The 16,261-nt window shown below is 50.4% G+C and overlaps 1 protein-coding gene across 1 annotated transcript in view; it reads left to right on the top strand.

Annotated features, from left to right (window-relative positions):
• Positions 1–16,261, top strand: part of CDC42BPB (CDC42 binding protein kinase beta) — a 113,261-nt gene that overhangs the window by 72,259 nt on the left and 24,741 nt on the right. The window contains 14 exon segments of the mRNA XM_036843656.1: positions 48–296; positions 1,698–1,777; positions 3,726–3,892; positions 3,972–4,091; positions 4,973–5,106; positions 6,304–6,546; positions 8,421–8,531; positions 9,771–10,015; positions 10,120–10,225; positions 10,596–10,720; positions 11,173–11,278; positions 13,836–13,880; positions 13,882–13,985; positions 14,306–14,400. Coding sequence (XP_036699551.1) covers positions 48–296; positions 1,698–1,777; positions 3,726–3,892; positions 3,972–4,091; positions 4,973–5,106; positions 6,304–6,546; positions 8,421–8,531; positions 9,771–10,015; positions 10,120–10,225; positions 10,596–10,720; positions 11,173–11,278; positions 13,836–13,880; positions 13,882–13,985; positions 14,306–14,400 — 1,930 coding nt within the window.

The following is a 16,261-nucleotide window of genomic DNA, read 5'->3' as shown; positions in this document are numbered from 1 at the left end:
GAGTGCTTTCATCACGTGTCCTCTGATTTGCCCCCCTCCCCCTCCAGGAGCGGTTTCAGTTCCCATCCCACGTCACGGATGTGTCCGAGGAGGCGAAAGACCTCATCCAGAGGCTGATCTGCAGCAGGGAGCGCCGGCTGGGGCAGAACGGGGTGGAGGACTTCAAGAAGCACGCATTTTTCCAAGGACTGAGCTGGGAAAATATACGAAACCTGGAAGCCCCTTACATCCCGGATGTGAGCAGTCCTTCCGACACGTCCAACTTCGACGTGGATGACGACGTGCTGAGGAACGCTGTAAGTGCGGCGGCCCGCCCCGTGTCGCGCCCCAGGGGTCTGCGGCGCACAGGCTCGCTCGCCTTGCAGGTGGCGAATCTTAGAACTGTGCTGGGCTCCAGAAATTTTGGCAACTGTCGCAAGAAACGTACCTTTTATCCCAGCCTACGGCTTGGTCCTTAACATCCCTTTTTTAAAACGATGGGTTACTCAATTTGAGTAAAATGGAGTTATTAAATAGCTATTTTGTTTTAGAATTCATCAGAATTACTTTTATCTTCATGGCTTTGTACCTTTGCGAAACAGCGCCAGGTACGTTATCACATTAGAAGGTCACTTGCGTCGTCACCACTGCCAGGAGCCCGCCTGCGGCCCCACAGGTAGTACGTGGGCCTCGGGGTTTCCGGTCCTTCTCACTGCCCTGTGCGTGAGGATGTCCGGACTTGCTGCCGTCACGTGCGTTCAGCGTGCGCGTGAACGTCTCCTTACGCCTCAGGAGGTCGGGAGTGACAGTGGTGACGGGCCGATTTTGAGTTGCTGATGTTTCAGGTCGTGGGTTTTTCAAGGTGGGATGTGGCCCTGGGACCCGTCTGGTGTCTGACCTTTTCTGCCAGGGCCTCTGATGCACTTGTCAGTATACCTTTGGCCCCCAGAGAGTTTTGCTCATATGCTGTAAAACTATTTTGGCCTCATCAAACTCAGCCTTATTAGTCTATACGTGTGTCTTTGTTTGGGGATAGAGAAACTGAAGTTTCAACCAAATAAAAGAAAAATCTTGATTATTCCTTATAGACTTTTTCTTAGTAAAATAAGAGCTGACCTTTAGATGATGTGAGAAAGACTGAGAAAAGTATTGTCATTGTTGAAAGGATTTTTCCTGGACTTCAAAGAAACTGTTTCCACGCTGAAATTCTCCAGATCAATAACTTTGCTTTTATTTTTAATAGAGAAGGGCCCTCATATTGAAAAATAGAGTTGTAGTAAACCTATCTAAAATAGTCTACCTTTGGGTTCCAAACCCTGCTTCTGCCTTGGCCTCTGTTTCAGGCCAAGAACGCAGAGCCCAAGCCCCTGCCCCGTGTCCCCCACTCCTCCCTGCTCAGCGTCACGGTGAGTGGGGGTCTTGCTGCTTCAGGAGGTTCACAGTTGGCAGCCTGATCCAGGTTGGGCCCGTGCCATTATGATCATCAGAAGCAGTGGGTTTATCCCCTTAACTGCGTCACGCTTTGGCCCCTGCCAGGAGCGGGAAGTGGACCTGCCGGTACCCGGCCCCGTGCAGGTGGCACCATGGAGGCAACATTCCAGAAGCGCCCTCCGTTCTCCCCGCTGCACTCTTGAGTTCACCCTGGGGTAATATTTTTTCTCCCTGTTTGCCATTTGTTTGAACATAATTTCGTTTATGTTGTGTGTGTTCTTGCGCAGGAAATATTACCTCCTGGTTCTCATACGGGCTTTTCTGGATTACATTTGCCATTCATCGGTTTTACGTTCACCACGGAAAGGTATGTCAGCATTTATCGTTCAGCAGCAGAGCAGGAGCCTTCCCAGGCGGGGAGGTGGGGATGAGCAGTTCGAGGGTGAGCTTCTGTGTGAGGCCATGCCCGCGTCTGAGCGCTGAGAGGGCTGTGCTTACGGGAGCATAGGATGGGTTTGTCCTTTAAAAATGCACACCTGGTGCTGCACATGATGCCACATATAGCGGGGTCGGCAGACTTTCTCCATAAAGGGCCTGGTAGCACATACTTCAGGCTTTGTGATCTCTGTTATATACTTTTCTTTTTTAACAACCCATTAAAAACATAAAAACCATTTTCAGCTTATGGGAGGTACAAAAGCAGGCTCGAGAGGGTTTGGCCCTCGGGCCATAGTTTGCTGGCGCCTGATCTCTGTAGGCCATCGGCACGGGCAGGATTTGTGCTGATGGGACGTCAGTGGCCGCAGTTAGTGGCACGGTGTCCATTCACGCCCGGCTGAGCGCCGTCTTCATCAGGGCTCCCACTCACTTTTGCAGGGCTCTTTGGCGCGGCCCCGTCGCTCCCATGGGTGGGGCTGCAGCTCTGCAGTCCCCGCCAGAGCTGAGAGCATGAGCCCCACGTGTGGCTCCAGCTCCGGGAGCCCCTGGCTGGTGTTTGTCTGCGTCGGCCTCTGTCTCAGATGGGCCTCTGGCAGAGTTGTGTTGCCGGAGACGCTCTAATTTGCTTTTAAAAGGAAACTGGGCCAAGAAGAGAGGGGTTAGGAAGAAAGGCGAGTGAAATAAAACAAATGGAGCTGCCACAGTGCCTGAAGTGATACAGACTCCTTGCAGAAGAGGGTTACTTGTGCTCAAGCTTGTAGAAACTCTTTAGGTGTGGATGCCAGAGTTAAACAGCACGTAAGCCAAAGTTATGGCGCATACCTTCCAGCCAAGAAGAGGCGTTCCAGGGTGTGCTGGGCGTATTGACTTATCAGCCCCTCTGCAGAGGCTCTAGACCTTCCCACTGCATTCAGCTCACTGGCTGTGCTCCTCACACCTGTGGGTCCCCGCCCCGCCCCCCAACCGAGGCTCAGGTGTGTCGGGTTGGGTCCAGGGACCTCCTCCGGAACAGACCCCGGACCCCGGCAGTGCCAGCCGGCACAGCACCGTCGGGCCGCCTTTGAGAAGCACCAGCCGGCCCCTCCTGTGAGTGTGTGTGTGCGCGTGCGCGTGCTCGATGGGTGCCTCACTGCACGCACTGTAGGACTCAGAAGCGTCCCTGACGTCGGTCACTGTCACGTTAAAAGCAGAGGAGCTAAGTAACCTGCCCCGAGTTAAGCTCTGATGGAGAGAACCCTCCCCGGCCTTCGTCTGTGTGTTGTGAGTCGGCTGGCCGTTGGTGAGGAGCTTAACTGTGCTGGTGAGAGTGCTGGACTTGAAGGAACCTTGCAGGGTGTTCAGTCTTCGGGGGAAGATGAGCCCCGGAGGGTTGAAGGAACCGTCTGCAGCCAGTGTGGAGCCAGCATGCCCTCGCCGGCTCGCTTCGCCGCAGGCCCCCGGGGTGAGCGTCCCGGGAAGCCTCTGCCTGAGCCCAGCCGGGCCCCGCCAGCCAGCCCAGCTCCTCGTGCAGAAGGCCTTCTCTTTTCAGTGTCTAGTTGAGTGGACGCGATGATTTAGAAATTATGCTCTGTACTAACACAGCATTGTAAATCAACAGTACTTCAACAAGAAAGAAAGAAATTCCTGTCCCCTCCCCTGCAGAGGCAATGTCTGACCAGCTCTGAGGGCGTCCCTCTTCGCTGCCCGTTGTCACCCAGTCATTTGCAGGAAGGAAGACTCTTGTCTAATTTTGGCTCCATAAACAGTAAAGTCTTTTCACAAGTGTTTTTGTTTGCCAATTTAAAAAGGCTTATCTTTTACCCCAGGAAGTTTTTAAATGCTAATGGAATCACTGTAAATTCTCAGTAGATCAGAAAACCCTGTTGCTTTATTTGCAGCTGTTTTTCTGACCGGGGCTCTCTGAAGAGCATAATGCAGTCCAGCACGTTAACCAAAGACGAGGGTGTGCAGCGGGATTTGGAGAACAGCTTGCAGGTTGAAGCCTATGAGAGGAGGATCCGGAGGCTGGAACAGGAGAGGCTGGAGCTGAGCAGGAAGCTGCAGGGTGAGTGGCAGCGGGGCCTGTGCCGGGGGGTCTGCTTGCCGCTGCCGCGGGCCGGCGCTCACGCGTGTCTCCTCCCCAGAGTCCACCCAGACTGTCCAGTCCCTGCACGGCTCGGCCCGGGCGCTGGGCAGTTCGGCCCGGGATAAAGAGATCAAAAAACTGAACGAAGAAATCGAACGTTTGAAGAACAAAATAGCGGGTAAGTGTTCTAAAGTCAGACTGCTTAGTCTCTATTCTTGGGCATTCGTCTCTGCAAAGAAAATTTTCAGAGTCCTTTTCATTGGATGGAAAAGCAGGAAAAAAAGGTTAAACTTTAGCAAAGAGTTCTGGTGTATTGCCAGTTTATTTAAAATCATTTCTCCAACTTGCTTAACTCTAATACTATAATGTTATAGTGACAGCTAGAATCAGTTCTTAATATTTTATGCATAAACTCTCAGAATATTTTGCATTTCTCTATCTTAATTCTCCTCTTTGTCGCTCTAAGACAGAATTGCCATAACTTTCCTTTCTGAAGCTTCCCTCAGTGGCTGTACTTACTTTCCAGTGTTTGAGGTGCTGGTTCTATTGACACGACAGTGTGTGTTTTGTGGTTCCTAGGTTATCAGAGCTTCCTGAAGACTCAAGTCACCTTTAAGTCTTAACCCTTTACCTGACACATGGGTTGGTGCTGCACTTGACTCTCATCTCAAATCAAACCTGAGTCAGTTGCCTTCTCTCTGTTTCCTATCTGGGACCCACCATCCCGATCCAGAAAAGGGCTTCCGTCGAGTCCATTACTTACTGAGACCCTCCTGCACCACTCGGCTGCACTGTGCTGGCTCACACAGGGAGCAAGGGCGAGACAGAGAGGCGCATGCCGCCCTGGGGCTCACCGTCCCGGGGAAGGGTGCGTAGACAGCGGGGCAGAGCCAAGTCTGGTGGGTCTGCTCAGGTGTGCGGGTGGCCGTGTGCGTGCCTGAGAGAGAAGGTCAAAAAAGCCTCGAGGCCATTTGGGATTATTAAGTAATTCCCTGTCAGTAAGTCAGATCACAGAGTTTTGCATGTAAGGGAATACGCTCTCTTTTCTCTTTGGCTCAGATTCAAATAGGCTCGAGCGACAGCTTGAGGACACGGTGGCTCTTCGCCAGGAGCGCGAGGATTCCACGCATCGACTGAAAGGCCTGGAGAAGCAGTACCGCCTGGCGCGGCAGGAAAAGGAGGATTTCCACAAGGTAGTCAGAGGCCTCGTGTGTGAGAGAGGTTTACGTGATCTTGCAGGGTGTGAGGTTGAGTTCGTGCGTACGTTCGAAGATGTCCAGGCCCCTCGTCTGTGTGCGGGATCCTGGCCCCTGCTGCCCGAGGCTCACAAGCAGCGAAACTGGCGCCCGGTGACCGTGGGGCCGATCCCGGTCGTGGGTGCTCTTCAGCGCCTCGGCTGCACGGGCGCGCTTTCCGGTCGTCGTCTTTAACCTCGGGCACGAGCCTGCTGAGCGGGCGGTATCCCCGTGTGAGGACTCAGGGTTTTCCCTGCGCTGACCCAGCTGGCTTAGGGCGCTTGTCCTCACCCGAGCCAGGGTCCCCATCCTTCCTGCCCGGCCTGCGGCTGCCTGCAGTTCCGGCCAGGCTTTGCGAAAGAGGCCACGGCTCCTTTATAACATTGATTTTCAGTGAGACACGTCCGACTGTGTTCAGACAGCAGTGTGTTCACACCGGTGAGCACCATGTTTCCTAAAGTACATTCGGTTGTTGACCCTGTGTTGGGGTCTGTTTTCTGAATTCGAGCAGGATTTCCGTTCCCCGTGGTATCGTACCACCTGCAGGGCTTCGTCTCAGAGGCGCAGGTGGGCTGGAGAAACTTGCAGTGGGCGGGTCCACAGGGGCCTCTCCTCCCTGTGGCGGGAGCTGCCCTGCCGGCCTGCTCAGATCCTGCTGCTTCGAGCCGCAGGCCAGCAGGTGCCACGGTGACCGAGCAGCCCAGTTGTCGAGGGATCGGCTGCGGGGAGCAGATTGTTTTTATACAGTTCTTTACTTTGATTGAAATCTTAAGCATTTTTGTATATAATATGTTCTTTTCTGATTCTGCTGGGTTTAAGTAACTAGATTGGTGACCAGATTCATGCTTCATCTGCTTTTGTGATTGTGTGGATGACACAGGGGAGAGTTCGAAATTCCCAAGCCAGACTTGCCTCTGCGAGCAAGCTGCTCACATCATAGGAGGGTCTCACTGGTCTCAGGTGGGCTTCTTCAGGCTGCGCTGGGACAAACAAAGGGCTCTTTCCAGGAAGGTCAGCTCTCGGGGCTGTGGCTACAGCCTGTAACCAGATCTGCTGTCACTTTAACCCCTTCACACAGTGGAAGACAGCGCTTCTCGCCTTCCCGTCCTTGTCAGGCAAACGTAAACCATCTGCAATTTAACTCTTTGTGTTCAGCAATTGATTGAGGCTTCTGAGCGGTTGAAGTCCCAGGCCCGGGAACTGAAAGACGCCCACCAGCAGCGGAAGCTGGCCCTGCAGGAGTTCTCAGAGCTCAACGAGCGCATGGCCGAGCTCCGGTCCCAGAAGCAGAAGGTGTCCCGGCAGCTGCGGGACCGGGAGGAGGAGGTGGAGGCGGCCGTGCAGAAGATGGACGCGCTGAGGCAGGAGGCCCGCAGGGCCGACAAGAGCCGGAAGGAGGTAGCTTCTCGGGGCTTCGGGGGGTGCTGGTGGGGCGCCTGGGTGACCCCAGTAGAACAGCTTTGGGAGCTTAGGCTGCGTCACGTAAATCACTTGAACATACAATGGATCTTAAATTTCACGTGAAGCCAAGTAGCCGCTTTGCTAAGCGTTTATTTTGTAGCTTTCAGCCCTTGTTACCTATTTGTGAAGTTACTAAAAGAGGTTCCTGTAGTACTAAAATTTTAAAGCAGAGTAGAGGGTATTCATGAACAAGAAATACCACAGAAACACGTCATGATGTGCCGCAGCATGGCTTCAGGAGACACGAAGGCTTCTAGGTGCGCGACGCCTGCTGCCCCAGAGCAGCGGTCCTGAGACTGGCTTCGGGATCCTTGACACTCAAAAGTCACTGAGGGCCCCAAAGGGCTTTTGTTTGTGTGGTTATAGGTCTTAATGTTTACCATGTTAGAAATTAAAACTGAAAAAATTTTCAGTATAACAACAGACTCATTACATGTTAACATAAATAACATTTTTATGAAAAGTGGCTGGTTTTTTAAAGTATAGTGAGAAGTGTGGCATTTGCAACATGCTTATGCCTTTCTTTAATGTCTGACCTAATAGAGAACACCGGGTTCTCGTATCTAGTTCTGCATTGTCTGGAGGGATGCGCTTTTTTGTATAATGTACAAGAAGAGAGCCCAGCTCCTAAGGTAGGGACTTAGAAGGGGAAGGGCCTTGCAGACCCTAAAAGGGCCTCAAGACCCCACTTTGAACTGCTGCCCGAGATGATTTCAAACATTCTACTACCAGCAGGCAACATATTTCCCACAACCCTTCCTTTAAAATTCTGTTAGGGTTTACTCGGTAAACTGAGTGGGAGGGCCCAGAAGTATATGCTCTTGTTCCTTTCGTGTTCAGGGCTCTTTGTCCTTTGGCCTCAAAATGCCTATTTGTTTTCTTCTTAGACAGTTGATTTTGCAACCCCAGTACATTTGTAGTTCTAGCCAACTGTAACTCTTCGTAGTGAACCCCTAATTAAGCATGACCGTTCCAGTTCTGGGTGAAATGATACTGTGTCTGGGGTTTGCTTTAAAATGACTGGGGAGTAGCCACGCAGCTGAAGCAGGCCCAGGGTGCTACCTCTTGACGCCGGGTCATGGCACATGGGCATCATTATACCACTCTATCTACTTTCGTGTATGTTTCAAATCTTCCATGAAAAAAAAAATGAATCTGGGACTTCCCTGGTGGTACAGTGGTTGGGAATCCGCCTGCCAATGCAGGGGACACGGGTTCAAGCCCTGGTCCGGGAAGATCCCACATGCCGCGGAGCAACTAAGCCCATGCGCCACAACTACTGAGCCTGTGCTCTGGAGCCCGCGAGCCACAACTACGGAGCCCGCACGCCACAACTACTGAAGCCCACGCGCCTGGAGCCCGTGCTCCACAACAAGAGAAGCCACCGCGATGAGAAGCCCATGCACTGCAACAAAGAGTAGCCCCTGCTTGCTGCAACTAGAGAAAGCCCACACAGCAACGAAGATCCAACACAGCCAAAAATAAATAAGTAAAATTTAAAAAAAAAAAAAATCTGTATTCTACAGGTATCGGAGTATTTGTTTTCCCAAACTGGTATCTTTTCTTGAAATATAGTTTCAAAGTATCAATTTAAATTAGAATTTAAACTTGTTTTATTACTAACCAGCCATTCCAGTTAAGTCCTGAAGTGTTTTTCTCAGCCTTTACTTTGTGATCAAAATCTGATGAAGAGCAAAGAATTAAAAAGGTCTGCCAGGGTTTCGTTCGCTTAGAGTTCCTTCTGGGTAAAGGTCTAGCTGCTGCGGTGGAGCTGGTTTGTGCTGATAAAAAGCGCTGTTCTCCTTCCTTAGCTGGAAGCTCAGCTCGAGGACGCCGTGGCCGAGGCTTCCAAGGAGCGCAAGCTGCGTGAGCACAGCGAGAACTTCTCCAAGCAAATAGAAAGTGAGCTTGAAGCCCTCAAGGTAGTGCTCGGTTAGGTCTTTCTTCTTACTGAGAGAGCAGACTCTTATCCTTAGCGGCTGCCGGGCGGGAGTCACCTTAAGCGATGCGATTGTCGGGGCTCCGACAAGACCCGGCGTGGGGCGGGGGCGGGGCCGGCGGGGGCCGGAACGCGACGTGAAAGCTTATGGGAGCTTCTCACCTGTAAAAACCGGGTTCCTTCGTCTCTCGTGTAACGTCTCCGGCAGTCTGGAGCCAGCCCTAGCAGACTGACGCCTCGTGCTTTCTCTGTGTCTGGGTTTCTAAACTTGGTGGAGCCCGCTTCTGGAGAAGCTTGCAGCCCGTGTCCTGCTGCTGACACTGCAAGAGCCGGCCTGGCGGCCGGGGGCCTCGTCCAGGGCCAGAGGGCAGTGGGGGGCGGGGGAGGGCCCTAGTGGCTCCTCATGGGCTTGGCGAGACTTCAGCTCCGGGACTCCACTTTCTGAGCGTGGTTTCCTCATCTGTGAAATGCAGACGATGGGTCTTCTCTCGCCCTCACACCTGGCCCGTCCCCCCAGCACACACCCCCGAGGTGTCAGCTTCTCCCCGTCATCTTTGCTTCCACGGGCAACACCTTTTGCCTGGACTCGGCGGCCTGTGACTGCGTCTCCCCGTCCCTTTCTGTGCCCCCTGCAGTCTGCTCTCCACACAGCAGCTCGTTACACCAGAGTCAGAGCTCGTCAGGTCGTTAGTGCCCTCTGACGGCTTCCCGCAGCGCTCGAATAACCCTGACCTCCTCCCTCGTGCCCCCCGATTCCTCCTGTTCTTCAGACACTTGCAGCTTGTCCCCCCACCTCCCTCACTCAGTGCCTCTGCCCTGGCTGAGCCCCCGCCTCCCCCGTGATGAAGACCTTCCTAGCCTGGTGGCTCACTTCCCACGTCACCACCCCGTGTGACCCTGTTAGCAGGAGGGTGCCTGGCACACGGTCAGCCCTCCAGAGAACACTGTTGCGTGAATGAACGAACAGCGTGAGGAGACCTTGAGGACCATTCGTGTCAGAGTGTGAGACGGGGCCTCTGGGTCCCAGGCAGATCCGGGCTCACCCCTCCCAGGGCAGACACCACCCCCCGCCCCAAAGCCTGCCCTGCAGCTGTTAGAAGGATCAGTGTCCTTTGGCAGGGCAGAGGAAGAAGTGCTTGCAAGTGTCTGCTGTGGTTGGGGTGATGCCTGAGCCTCGAGGAGGGCGCAGAGATTTGTAATTTATTCCAACCTTTATCTTCAGATGAAGCAAGGAGGCCGTGGGCCAGGTGCCGCCTTAGAACATCAGCAAGAGATTTCCAAGATAAAATCTGAGCTTGAGAAGAAGGTCCTGTTTTATGAAGAGGAATTGGTGAGACGCGAGGCCACCCACGTGCTGGAGGTGAAGAATGTGAAGAAGGAGGTGCACGACTCTGAAAGCCAGCAGCTGGCCCTGCAGAAGGAGGTCCTGGTGCTGAAGGACAAGTTAGAGAAGTCCAAACGTGAGCGGTGAGTCCACACAGCCCTGCGGCGCGGAGGCCTCGGGCTGAGCCGGGCCCGGGGAGGAGCGTTGGCAAAGTCAGGAACCCCTAAAACCTCTCCCGCCTTCTCAGGCACAGCGAGATGGAGGAGGCCGTGGGCACAGTCAAAGACAAGTATGAACGAGAAAGGGCGATGCTGCTTGAGGAAAACAAGAAATTAACTGCTGAAAACGAAAAGGTGATTTAAAGGATCTGAACTGTCACTTTGCGGATGCTGTAGTTTTTTCAATCTTGAGTCTTAGAAGTTTGGTATTTTAAGTATTTTAATTTTTAAATGAAATAATATGTTTGATCTTTTAAGTGGGATGTTTTCATTTGGTTACAAGCTGCTAATTACGTGAAACCAATAGCTCTAATCACTTTGATGTTAAGATTTGTATTGAAACGTGACTTAAGTTAGATATGATCAGAAAGTCCACGTTGGAAAATTCGTTTGGGAAACTCTCATAAGGATTAAAGAAAACTTTCAAAATTCAAAAGAACTTGTAGTTTTCATAACGCTAAGGATGCCCAGTAACGAGTTGTGTGTTACAATTGTTTAATTTCAGCTTTGTTCCTTTGTGGATAAACTCACAGCTCAGAACAGACAGCTGGAGGATGAACTGCAGGATCTGGCAGCCAAGAAGGAGTCGGTTGCCCACTGGGAAGCCCAGATCGCGGAAATCATCCAGTGGTACGTGCACGGCAAGCCCCGCGCTGCGGCCCAGCTGGCGCCCCCGTCGTGGCTTCCCCAGCTGCCACCTCCTCCTTCACACCTCACGCTGTGTCTCTGAGGTCTAACCCTACAGATCTCGCCTGTTTCCCCCAAATCGGTACCGTCTGGGGGCAGCATTTCTGTCCAGTGGTCATGACATTGGACTGAAGGTGGAGAAACTGCACCACCAAGTCCCTGAGGGTGTGGGTCGCGCTGGGCCGCCCACGTGTCCTGGCTGAAACAGAGGCAGAGCTTCTGGGAAGCACGGCTGCACGAAGGCCCAGGAGCCCCAGAGAGCGAGCTGGGACTGGCCTCCCCTAACGGGGTGTGGGCTCGTCACGGGTGACGGGGGGTGACATGGCATTGGGCCGCCGTGTCCTGAGGAGGGGTGGTGGGCACCTCTCGCTCACGGGATGGCCGTCCCCCTCCAGGGTCAGCGACGAGAAGGATGCCCGGGGCTATCTTCAGGCCCTGGCTTCGAAGATGACTGAAGAGCTCGAGACGCTGAGGAGCTCCAGCCTGGGGTCAAGGACACTGGTAGGTCTGGGTCTGAAATGCGCACTTGTGTTGCTGGGGGATCATCAGTGGCTCCAGATGTGAATGTGCAGGTAATTCAGTGACGTGGGAGGTTTCTGTGTGGCTAGCATCTTGTCGGGCGTCAGGAGATCACAGATTACTTTGATACCATTCATTCATTTAGCAAATCACTGTTGAGTAGCAGGCTCTGTGGCGCAGTCTTAACTTAGCAGGACGGGATTCCGCCGTCGAGGAGGTTTGCTTTATTAGTGTGTAGATCTGTCCGTCTGTCCAGCAGTCTGTGTGACTCTGAGCGCTGGGCTGGTGGTGCTGGTCCCCGTGCAGCAGCTCGCACCCCCTTCTCTCCTCCACCATTTACAGTTGTTAAAATACGCATGTGTGAGTTACTTTGTGAATAATATACAGAGTAAGAGTAAAGGTGAAGAGGAACAACTTCATTAGGATTCTGGCTAGAATTAAACTTAGTGAACGCACAGTTTTATTCCATGTTTAACTGGTTTGAAGGTATATTTACCAAGGTGGGGGGGCCAGTACTTTCGGGTGGACTGAACTGCTGGCCCCCGTCCCACAGGGCCTGGAGCACGTGCGGCTTGTAGACGCCGAACCTCAGGAGTCCGTCTCTGATAGGTTCCAGCTCATCCTTGACCTCTCGCTCTTCTTGCGCTTCCATCACCAAAACACAATACATTTTTTGTTTTGTTTTTATTTATTTATTTTTGGCTGTGTTGGGTCTTCGTTGCTGCGCACGGGCTTTCTCTAGTTGCAGCGAGCGGGGGCCACTCTTGGTTACGGTGCGCGGACTTTTCATTACGATGGCTTCTCTTGTGGAGCATGGGCTCTAGGCACTCGGGCTTCAGTAGTTGTGGCTCTAGAGCACAGGCTTCAGTAGTTGTGGCTTGCAGGCTTAGTAGTTGTGGCACATGGGCTTAGTTGTTCTGCGACCTGTGGGATCTTCCCGGACCAGGGCTCGAACCAGTGTCCCCTGCATCGGCAGGTGGATTCTTAACCACTGCACCACCAGGGAAGTCCAGAACACAATACTTTTGAAAACATGGACAGCTCATAATTTTATTGAAGGAAAAAATACTGCTGTGTTCTTTGCTCCACAATTGGAAAACATTTTCATTTTTACATTTATAAACACCAAATAGAATGAGCAGTAAATTTTTTTGTTTCTATTTTTTTCTTTTCTTCCAGTCATGTTTACAAGTACACTGGCATTTATAAACTGCATTAAATAAAGTTTGTGCACAAACCTCATAAAAGATGAAAGAATATGTCCTTTTAGCAAAATGGGATTGTTGAGATTCTTTTTTTTATTTTTTTAAAATTTATTTATTAATTTTTGTCTGCGTTGGGTCTTCGTTGCTGTGCGCGGGCTTTCTCTAGTTGGGGCGAGTGGGGGCTACTCTTCGTTCTGGTGTGGTGGCTTCTCGTGGCAGAGCATGGGCTCTAGGCGTGCAGGCTTCAGTAGTTGTGGCACGTGGGCTCCAGTAGTTGTGGCTCGCGGGCTCTAGAGCACAGGCTCAGTAATTGTGGCGCACGGGCTTAGTTGCTCCATGGCATGTGGGATCTTCCCGGACCAGGGATTGAACCCGTGTCCCCTGCATTGGCAGGAGGATTCTTAACCGCTGCACCACCAGGGAAGCCCCCATTGAGATTCTGTTGCAAATACAGTGTGGATAGTTCTTCGTGTTGAAGGCCTAACTGGATGAGAATGTCCTTAGAGGTGTATTGTCTTAGAAGTGTGTTGTCGTTCACTTACCCATCCTTGAGAAAGTCCCTCTAGGATGTGGTCCCCGAGCCTCTCTCAGCTTATCGGTCCCGCTTGTCACCGCTAGATGGAGCCCGCTCTGCTCCTCCGTACCTCTCTGATTGTCCACGGTCCACGAATTGTGAACCATCTCCCTCACTCCGTTTTCTCTCTTTCTTGTTATGGAGGAAAAAATGAAAATTCTTAACCGTATTCAGTGAAAGCATAAAAAAAGTCTCCAAGATAATCTCTCCAGATTCTCTATGCTCTTGAAGTTGGTGAGATACATCAGGTAGCTCAATAAGAAAATGGAAGAATGCTGTCCTCAAGCTGGTTTATTTCACTATGACTTCAACCTTCTAGGTCATTCCATCATTCCTCCTTTCTGTTATTATTTTAGTCTTTTATCATAGGTAGGAATAATTGATGAGTAAGGACATAGTTACTAAGATGATGAAATAGCAAAATGTTTCAAGACGTAGGAAAAATAAGATAACTGTGATCCTAGACTGTAACTTAAATTTGTAAAAGAATGTAGTGGAGCCATGTAGAAATTACACTATAGGATCAGTTTTATTCTTAAAAAAAAAAACCTGTAAATTTTATTCTTTAGAAGACCTCTAAGAAAGAAGTCACAAAACTAAAATTGGATCCCATGGACTTTAATAACATCTGAGAGTTGATACTTAAATATAATAAAAGCTTAAGATTCAAGAAGATGAAGTACTTATTTGTTAGCATTAATTTTGTTAAACAAGTAAATAGCTTAAGATGTATTTTTAATATTTGAACCGATCTCTACAGGATCCCCTTTGGAAAGTTCGCCGTAGTCAGAAGCTGGACATGTCCTGCACGCCTGGAACTGCAGTCAGCTCTAGAGGCGGAGATCCGGGCCAAACAGCTCGTCCAGGAGGAGCTGAGGAAGGTCAAGGACATGAATCTCTCCTTTGAAAGGTGCCTGCGGGGCCTTGGCCACCGGGGGGCTGGCATTTATTCGGTGTTCAGTTAGACCTGGGTGCACGGGTATGTGCGAGCACTTCACCTCCTGGGGGGCTGTGCTTATTAGTGTTTTCAGGAAAAAATGAGAGCATGAGAGTCTGCAGTTTGAAGTGTATGAACAGGGGAACTTGTCATGCCTGCCCTGCCGCTTTCCCAGGCACCTGGGTTAAACACCCTCCCTCCCCCACCCCCACCCCCAACATCTTGACACTCTCTGAGCCAGCACAGAGATGACTTGGGCTCTGGGCACTTAAAGCTGTTTATTTTTTTTTTAGCAAACTAAAGGATTCCGAAGCCAAGAATAGAGAATTATTAGAAGAAATGGAAATTTTGAAGAAGAAGATGGAAGAAAAGTTTAGAGCAGATACTGGTAAATTAGAATCAACGTGTCTGAATTTTCTTTTTTTTAAATTTATTTTTGGCCGCATTGGGTCTTCATTGCTGTGCGCAGGCTTTTCTCTAGTTGCTGAGAGTGGGGGGCTACTCTTCATTGCAGTGCGTGGGCTTCTCATCGCGGTGGCTTTCTCATTGTTGCAGAGCACGGGTTTCTAGGCACGCGGGCTTCAGTAGTTGTGGCTCGCGGGCTCTAGAGCGCAGGCTCAGTAGATGTGGCGCACGGGCTTAGTTGCTCCACGACATGTGGGATCTTCCCGGACCAGGCTCGAACCTGTGTTCCCTGCATTGGCAGGCGATTCTTAACCACTGCGCCACCCAAGGAAGCCCCTGAATTATTTAAATATAAACCTTTTTTAATGAAATGGTTTTATTTTAGATTTCATTTCTTTTAGGTTTAATAGTTTTAGTTACATAAAGAAAGCACTTAGCATAATTCCGAAGTCCAAATTCTGAAGTAGAGTTTGTTCAAGGATGCCTTCTCCAAAGGTAGCCACAGTTTTTGGTTTATTCTTCCTTTGTTTCACCTTGAAAATATAAAGCAAATACCTGTACCTGTATAATTAGACAGTTGTGTCCCCCGTGACTTCACAAAGGCCTGCCCTGCTCTGTTTTGTGCTCGGGCGAGGCCACAGCCCTCAGCTGGTCCCGGACCCTTCGCCCAGCACAGCACAGCACCCTGCTGGGTGTTGGGCTGTTCTGGTCTCTTGCTATCACAGAGTGCTGCAGTGAGTAGCTGTGTGCACATAGCGTTTCCTATTTCTGTCCGTGAATTTTGGGGATAGATTTCCAGAAGTGGGATTGCCAGTCAGAGGTCAAGCGTGCATACACTTAGCCTCAACAGTGCTGGATTCTGCTCCGATGCTTGTGCATTTGTGTCTCCACCACAGTGCAGGCGAGGGTCCCTGCCCCAGAGCCCTCGCCCACAAAGAATGATCTTACTCTGAATGGGTGAGAAGGAGCACCACATTTGCATTTTTTCTTATTATGAGCAAGATTGCACATCTTTCCATATGCTGGAGGGCTATTTGTACTTCTTATTCTGGTGACTTATGTATCTGTGTTTTCTGCCCATTTTTTAAAATTCAAGTTGTGGCTTTTTTCTTAATTTTTAGAAGCTTTTTATGTATTGAGGACTAGAACCTTTTGTTTGACAGAAGTTGCAAATATTTTTCCTAGTTTGTCTTTTGTCTTTGTTTATGATGGTTTTTTGCTGTTGTTGTTTTTTTTTTGTTTTGCCAAGTGTAAGGTGTTTTTATTGTTGTTTTTTTAAATTTTTGTGTGTCAAATTTATCAGTTTTTTTCCCTTTTTTGAGTCACAGGGCAATACCCCCAAGTCCCCAGTTGCTCAAGTAATTCTCCCATGTCTTCTTTTGACGCTTGCATAGTCTCACTTTTAGCATTTAGATTACTGACCTATCTGGAATTTACTGTGATGTACAGTTTGAGGGGCGGACCCCGTTTTATCTTTTTCCTGTGGCTAGTTAGTTGTGCAGTGCCAGTTATTAAAAAGTTCCCCTCGCTACTGATTTCAGATGTGAGTCTGATCATAGATGAGATTTAATTACCAAGGGCCCTGGGGGCTGTTCCTGGATTTTCTGCCCTGCTCATCGTCCATGGGCGAGACCCCCTGATTCTAATTAGAGAGGCTTTAATGAATCTGCTTTAGTATCTGGTAGGTCTCCTCCCCCCACCCACCCCCTCATTTTTAGAGATTTCCGGATAGTCTTCCTCGGTTACTCTCTCAGATTTATCATTTAACTGACAGAGAATTGATATCTCGATGATACTGAGTATTTGCATCTTAAATTTTTTACCTTGACTAGTCTCGTTTTGTT

This window comes from Balaenoptera musculus, chromosome 2 (assembly GCF_009873245.2).
Source record: "Balaenoptera musculus isolate JJ_BM4_2016_0621 chromosome 2, mBalMus1.pri.v3, whole genome shotgun sequence".
NCBI classification, from domain to species: domain Eukaryota; kingdom Metazoa; phylum Chordata; class Mammalia; order Artiodactyla; family Balaenopteridae; genus Balaenoptera; species Balaenoptera musculus.
The sequence above is the reverse complement of the archived record's forward strand: the minus strand, read 5'-3'. Positions and strand labels throughout refer to the sequence as shown.